Raw genomic sequence first — 8016 nt, forward strand, 5'->3', positions numbered from 1 at the left:
ACATACCACAAAAAAAAAAAAAAAAAAAAAAAAAAAGAATAAAAGGGAGTGATGAAGTGGACAAAACAAGAATATGCTACCTTCTCAAGAAGTAATTAATGTCAGCAGCAGGCAGCATTAAAGAAAAGGATTTTTGTCTTTTTAAGGATGGGGAAAGATTTAAAAATACTTTTATAGTCTGAGAAGCAAGTAGTGGATAGAAAAATGTTAAAAGAATTAAAAGTGGAAGTTAGATAGTGATGGAAAAGTTCTAGAAGAGAGAAGCCGTGGTACAAATGAAGGAGTTGGTTTTGAAAAGTAGAATTGATTCAGCATTATATTGAATACCCATTACATGCCAGGTACTATGCAGATGCCAGGGATACAGACACAGAAAATCCAGTTCCCATTAAGTAGTATAGAAGACATACAGATAATAACAGCTTGGGTTGATACTTCTGTAATAGCAATATGAATGGATTGACACAGGAACATATAACTTATACTGGGGCGTTAGGAAAGCTTACTGGAAGAGGTGAAGTTTGAAGAAGGGAAGAGAATGGTATTCCAGGAAGAGGGAACAGGACATGTAAAATAACATTGTGCGTAAGAGGGAACCCTGAGGGATTTATCTGAATGCTGGAGTGTGAGATGTATGTAAGATAGGGGATGACACTGGAGAGACGTGGACCAGATTCTGAATGCCCTTATTTAGGATCCTAAGAGTAGACAGGAGGATGGGAGGTAATGATGAGTAAAGTTAAGGCAGGTTTGGAGGTGAATTGGGAGAGAGGTGTTATATTTCCCTGGTGATTGTTAGATATCTGCTGAGGGTGGGTGAATGCAACAGTGAAATTAAGAAGAATGGGAAATATTTGGAAAAATCATTATGGATAGGGAAAAGGGAAGACAGGGATGAGTAAAAGGATTGCTGGGTCACATTAAAATACGCTAGCTGAGGCTGAAATCACAAAACAAGTTGTTGTAAAAAGTCAGGATAGTGGTTACCCTTGGAGGCATGGTATGTATGTATATTATATTTTAATTAAAAAAATTTTAAAGGCCAACTGAGGCTGGAATCACAAATCCGTAATTAAACCAATCAGCACTTACTTTGCAGCTATACTCAGCATAGATTGAGAAAATGTATATTTGGATAAATCTCTGGCAGAGGATTGACTAGTTATGGGCAGAAGAATGGAGAGAGTACTGGAGAGTTGTTCGTCAATCTGTCACCAATAGAGCCTGGTTCCGTAGGCTGCAGTGAAAGGGGCAAAATTGGGCGCCAGAACAAGGGGCTGGCCTAATGGTGGGAAGGTCCAAGAAGAGTTGGAGAGAGGTTGGGGCTGCGGGAGGGGTGTTTGGCTTGCTTCTTCAGCAGTCATGGGGAGAGGGGGTTATGGAATGGAAATGGAAAACTTACTTCATAAATAGTTGTTTTTTCACCTTCTCAGCAAAGATTTGAAAATGCTTCCCCTTCGTGCCAGTCTATGAGATGATGAGGCGCAAAAAATGCAACGATAGCCCATATTGACCTTTAGGAGGGATTTTGTCAGTTCCTTTTGTGCTTTGTTTTCTGTGGTACTGAATGAGATAGGGTCTTGACATTTCCACTAAGACTATCTCCTTGCTACCTCAGAGTAATTCACGTGTAGCTCTTTTGATTTCACAGTGAAGGTTCTGAGGCCTGCTTGGTTCAACTAAAACTTCAAAGATATTTTTTAGCTCATTCAGTTTCAGTGCAACTACAGTGTTGCTTTGAAGAGAGCATCAGGTGTGTGTCTCATCCACGCTCTATCATTAATCCCTGACTAGAGTTTTCTTCCCTTTAAAACAGGGGCACTTCGACTTTTCCAAGCTCTAACTCGTTTCCAAACCTGGCTGTCCATCAGTCTTTGGCTGTCCATCAGAAATCTCTATTTTTGAAATCTCCTTGGGTGACTCTGATGGTCAGTCTAAGAAGGTCAGGCATTTGGGAGCCACTGCTCTAGAGCCCATCCTCCTCTGTCTCTTTGAGGTCCCTGCTCCACCAGTTGTCCCTTGCGTCACCAGCCTCTCCTCAACAGCCACTTCCCCTCAAAAAGGGAAAATTTCCAAGTTGCATCTTTCTTTAGAGAAACAAAAAACAAAACCCACCTTTGTCAACCCCTCCCTCTCCCTAGTATCCTTTTTTTAAAAGATCAACTTCATTGAGGCATAATGTACATACTTTAGTGTGCACCTGTTTTAAGTTTACAGTTCAGTGAATTTTGACAAAGGTATAACCCTTGTATCCACAACCACAAGATACAGAACGTTTCTGTCGTCCCCAAAAGTTCCCTCATGCCCCTTTTTAGTCACTTCCTTCCCACTGATCTGCTTTTTGTCACTATAGATTTGTTTTGCATGTTCTAGAATTTCTTATAAATGGATCTTACAGTGTGTATTCTTTTTGTGTCTCACTTCTTTCACTTAATAATTTTGAAATTCAGGAGTTTGTTACATTTTATTGCTATTCCATTCATCGTCTTTTTTAACCTTTAATTGCTGGACGATGAATCTGTATTCATTGTCTTCACTGCCTCGCCTCTTATTTATTTCTCAATCACTGCCATTGGTTTCTGTTATTATTTCCCTGAGACTGCCCCTTGCTAAGATAACTCCTCTTTATCAGATTTCATGGTCATTTTTAAGACTTCTTATATGACCTTTTCTGAAACAGACACCTCAAATTTTTCACAGTTATAAAACTAAACTCATCATTTTTCCTGAAAACCATTTCCTCTTCCCTTATTTCTAATTCTGGTTGATGACACCTTCAGTGAACCTGTCATTCACAGCAGAAACCTGGAAGACTCTGACCTCCCTTTGCCTTCACCGATTTGTGTCTTTGCCTCCTTAAATAACTCTCATATCAGTGCCTCTTCTTCATGCCTATTCCCAGGGCCTTCTCTTGTTCAGGCCCTCATTTTTCTCCTGCCTTGTATGTTTTGAGATTTCCTAGCTAGTCTTCCTGGCTCTAGCCTTACCCTCCTCCTTTTCATTCCATTTCCCCTGCCATTGTGCTACTGAAGTGGATTTTCTAAACTGCATATCTAATCTCAATTGTCCTCCACTTTTTTTTTTTTTGCGGTAGGCGGGCCTCTCACTGCTGTGGCCTCTCCCATTGCGGAGCACAGGCTCTGGACGCGCAGGCTCAGCAGCCACGGCACGCGCAGGCTCAGCAGCCACGGCTCACGCAGGCTCAGCAGCCACGGCTCACGGGCCCAGCCGCTCCACGGCACATGGGATCCTCCCGGACCAGGGCACGAACCCGTGTCTCCTGCATCGGCAGGCGGACTCTCAACCACTGTGCCACCAGGGAAGCCCCTGTCCTCCACTTTTAAAAAGTTTTTTCTGACTCTTAACTGTCTGCAAGATAAATTCCAAACTTCTTTTCATGTCACAGTAATTCACTACTTCTTAAGGCATATGTTTAACCTGTTAGGTACCTTGCTAGTTTTACATGCAATTATCTTTTAATCCTCACAATAGCCTTATGAGATAGGTATTCCTACTTCCATTTTACAGAGGAGGAAACTGAGGCTTTGAGAAGGCAAGACCTTGCCCAAAGTAACAGCATTGGTAAATGCTGTTTGGTCACAGTTTGAAACCAGGTCTGATTTGGGGTCCTGTACTTTTTACCACTTTAATACACTATCTCTCTATGAGCTCTGAACTCCTGCTACCTCTCCATTTCATCTCATCACATATGCAACCTCTGCTCTAGTCATTCGGAATTACTTTCAGTTTGCAAATACATCATCTTGTTTCGTGCATTTATGCATTTGCATATTCAGTCTGCCCTCTGCTCCTTGACTGACCCATTCTTGTAGTGCTTTAAGACACAACTCAAAGATTGCTTCTCCTTGAAGCCTTCCTGGACTCCCCCTAGATTACTCCTTTGTGCCTTTATGTATGCTTGGCTCTGTTGTAACACTTGCCTGACATTAAAAGCATTTGGCGTCTAGCGCTCTTAGTAAATAAGACAGACTTTCTTCATCTTTGGATCTCTAGTGCCTCGTACAACTGTAACTAGTACACAGGTGCTTAGCAATTAATTATTGATCAAATCAATAAAAGAAAATATCTGTTTTACCTGCCTCACAGAGGGTTTTTGAAAGTAAGGTGAGGACTTCCCTGGTGGCGCAGTGGTTAAGAATCCTCCTGCCAATGCAGGGGACACAGGTTAGATCCCTGGTCCAGGAAGATGCCACATGCCACAGAGCAACTAAGCCCATGCGCCACAACTACTGGGCCTGTGCTCTAGAGCCCGCAAGCCACAACTAACTGAGCCTGAGTGCCACAACTACTGAAGCCCGTGCGCCTAGAGCCCGTGCTCTGCAACAAGAGATGCCACCGCAATGAGAAGCCCGCGCACCGCAACGAAGAGTAGCCCCTGCTCACCGCAACTAGAGAAAGCCCGCGCGCAGCAAGGAAGACCCAACACAGCCAAAAATAATAATAATAATAAATAAATAAATGTATTTTTTAAAAATAAAGTAAAATGAGATAAATAGAAAAGTAGCTTTCATATTCATTATGTAAGTAAATGGCAAGGGGTTATTTTTACTCATCTAGTGATGGGTACCTCCTTGAAGGCAGTATTTGGTTTAAGTCCTATTAGTATTGATTTGCAGCCTGGTTCTATAGGACCGTTCTAATTCAGAGTTGCCCAGTTTCTGGTTTTTAGCCCCTGTAATGGTTTGGGAGGACTAGCCTGTGAGCCATGGGTGACTTGACAAAAAACTCTGTAGGCTCTCACTCTTCTCTGGTTTATTGACTTTGTATCTCTCTGTCCTCATGTCCTTAAGAAAAGCATTTATATATTTTAATTTCCTTGGAATAGAACTCATGGTCTATATGGACATCACTAAATTATTTAACATATTTTACAAATATGTTTGGGACTCTTCTGATATTTCGTGTAATTGGATAGATCTTTTGGGAGAATCTAGTGGAGACTGCAGGCTTTAAGAGTACCTTTTTTTTTAGTCTGTCCCCAGACGAGATCTTCAGGTGTTTTAAGATGTGCAGTAGTAGTCTTCTTCTAAATTTTACCTGTGGGTGAGGCAGAGAATAATAAACATCTTGTAACTGGGCCATGCTAATTTTGGCAGTTTTCAAATTATACTAAATATCAGTAGTGAATATTACTCAAAAAATGCCCTACTATGTTTAATTTTAAAGTTAAAAATATATATAAGGAAATGACATTTCAAACAAATTAAATACAAAAGCTAAAGGCAAAAGTGAAGTGGCACCTATTCCTCAGTATTACCCTAAAACATGGGACTATGTTGTCAGCAGAGATGATGGAAAACCTGGTGGTTTGGTTAAATTTGAAACTAACCATCTTCTGACCTTAGTCTTTTTTTTTTTTTTTTTTTTTTTTTTTTTTTTTTTTGCGGTACACGGGCCTCTCACTTGTTGTGGCCTCTCCCGTTGTGGAGCACAGGCTCCAGACACGCAGGCCCAGCGGCCATGGCTCAGGGGCCCAGCCGCTCCGTGGCATGTGGGATCTTCCTGGACCGGGGCACGAACCCGCGCCCCCTGCGTCAGCAGGCGAACTCTCAACCACTGCGCCACCAGGGAAGCCCCTGACCCTAGTCTTTTAATTGCTTAAATACATTATAATCTGGACTGCTGGTTATTACTAATATCTTTAGTCACAACTCATTTCGTATGGTCAGTGTTAATGGGATCTTTTCATCGCCAGTCCTTTTAAAAAAACAAATGTTTTTCTTGTTAAGTTACCATATGGGCAGTTTTAGAGAAAATAATACCCAACAATAATAGTCAATTACGTGGTGCTTATTACAATGTTCTAGACACTGGTCTAAGCACTTTACATGGATTGACACATTTAATCCTCACAACTACCCTATGAGTTAGGTGCTCTTATCCCCATTTTACTGATGGAAATTGAGGCACAGAGTGGGCAAGTATACCAGGGTCACATACACAAGCTCGATTTGAAAGTGTGTGAATATGCTTTTAATATATTTCTAAAGGAATCTTTAACAGAAAAAACTACTGACCCCAATTTGCTGCTTCTTTTGTGATCCTTGTTGAAGTAACCTCAAGAAGTGACAGTGATGCCAGGCATTTTGTTAACTATTATGTGGTGGGTTAACCTCAAAATAGAAAATTTGGTCAAGAAGATTTTTATTTTGGAGTCAGACAGCTATTTTAGGAACCTGCTGCTGGAAAGGATATCGCTGGGACAGCAGATCCCTTAGTTCCTAATGAACAGCTGCGTCACCAACAACTTCTCTTGACCGTGCTGGGGCTATAAGCAGGGTGATCGAGCCGAGCTTATTATAAGCAGGGTGATCGAGCCGAGCTTATTAACCCTTCTCTGTTTTCTTTCCAGCTAGCCACAGTGCAGCCTGGCCAGAATTTCCACATGTTCACAAAGGAAGAACTTGAAGAGGTTATCAAAGACATTTAAGGAAGCGTAATCCTCAGAATTTCTTGGGGACAGTTTCAGTTCTAGTTGCCCTTAACTTTTATTTCCAGCTCCAATTCCTTGGAAAATCTCCAGTTTATGTGCATTTTTTTATGATGTCTGTACATAAAGGCAGTTCTGAAATAAAGAAAAATTTTGAATATTTGTTAATAGACTATTCTCTTCTAATGCAGTCTTGGGTATAAAATACTTGTGTTGGGGGCATAAAGGATAGTGGTATTAATATCCCTATCCTATCAGTATCTATTCTAAAATTGTTTTAGTGGCTCTGTGCAACAGAATCAACTATATTATGAATTCCTTGGTGTTGACAGATGAACTCCCAACTAGTCCAACTCCTCCTCATGTGTTATAGGTACTAATAACCACTGTAAACTTCAGTTCTGTAGTTTTTCTTGAGTAAATAGTTATTTTTGCTGCTTTCCTTACATGAAGGAGATGCTACTAATTGACCATCAAAAGAACATGTTTTGAGGCCCTCCCCAAAACTGATGGAATAAGCCAGCTACAATGTTGTACTGTTTCTTGTGCCTTAAGAGACAATTTGGAATGAGAGTTTCTTTTTTTTTAATGAAGTCAAGGACTATAACAGAATCAAATTCATGATCTTGGCCTCGCTGGCAATCAATTACAAATCAGTAAGAGAGAACTGGGTAATTCAGAAGTAGTTTACGTTAGACTTTGGAATATACTATGAACTTCCCCCGTTAGAGCTGCCAGCATATGAAAAGAATCAATCTATTGGAGCCTCAAAAATGGCCATATGGACCCAGCAATCCCACTACTGGGCATATACCCTGAGAAAACCATAATTCAGAAAGAGACATGTACCACAATATTCATTGCACACTATTTACAATAGCCAGGACATGGAACCAACCTAAATGTCCATCGACAGATGAATGGATAAAGAAGATGTGGCACATATACACAATGGAATATTACTCAGCCATAAAAGGAAACAAAATTGAGTTATTTGTAGTGAGGTGGATGGACCTAGAGTCTGTCATACGGAGTGAAGGAAGTCAGAAAGAGAAAAACAAATACCGTATGCTAACACATAGATATGGAAAAAATGGCACTGATGAACCTAGTTGCAGGGCAGGAGTAAATAGGCATAGAGAATGGACTTGATGATGGGTGAGAGGGCGAAGCTGGGGCAAAGTGAGAGTAGCGTCGACATACATCCACTACCGAATGTAAAATAGTTGGCTGGTGGGAAGCAACAGCATAGCACGGAGATCGGCTCGGTGATTTGCGATGACTTGGAGGGGTGGGGTAGAGGGTGGGAGGGAGGCTCAAGAGGGAGGGGGTGTGGGGACATGTGTATGCATATGGCTGATTTGTTGTGCAACAGCAACTAACACAGTATTGTGAAGCAATTATATTCCAATAAATATCTATTAAAAGGAATGGCCATGGGGCTTCCCTGGTGGCGCAGTGGTTGCGCGTCCGCCTGCCGATGCAGGGGAACCGGGTTCGCGCCCCGGCCTGGGAGGATCCCGCATGCCGCGGAGCGGCTGGGCCCGTGAGCCATGGCCGCTGGG

The 8016-nt window shown here is 41.6% G+C and overlaps 1 protein-coding gene across 2 annotated transcripts in view; it reads left to right on the plus strand.

The window, feature by feature from the left end:
* The window catches only part of PSMA5 (proteasome 20S subunit alpha 5), a 24314-nt gene extending 17700 nt beyond the window's left edge, over window positions 1-6614 (plus strand). For both annotated transcript variants that reach the window (XM_007106467.4, XM_028489037.2), the window contains one exon: window positions 6374-6614. In XM_007106467.4, coding sequence (XP_007106529.1) covers window positions 6374-6451 — 78 coding nt within the window. In that variant the 3' untranslated portion in view covers window positions 6452-6614. The remainder of the gene's footprint in view (window positions 1-6373) is intronic.
* Window positions 6615-8016: the final 1402 nt, after the last annotated feature.

The sequence above is a fragment of the Physeter macrocephalus genome, chromosome 4 (assembly GCF_002837175.3).
Source record: "Physeter macrocephalus isolate SW-GA chromosome 4, ASM283717v5, whole genome shotgun sequence".
Lineage (NCBI taxonomy): Eukaryota > Metazoa > Chordata > Mammalia > Artiodactyla > Physeteridae > Physeter > Physeter macrocephalus.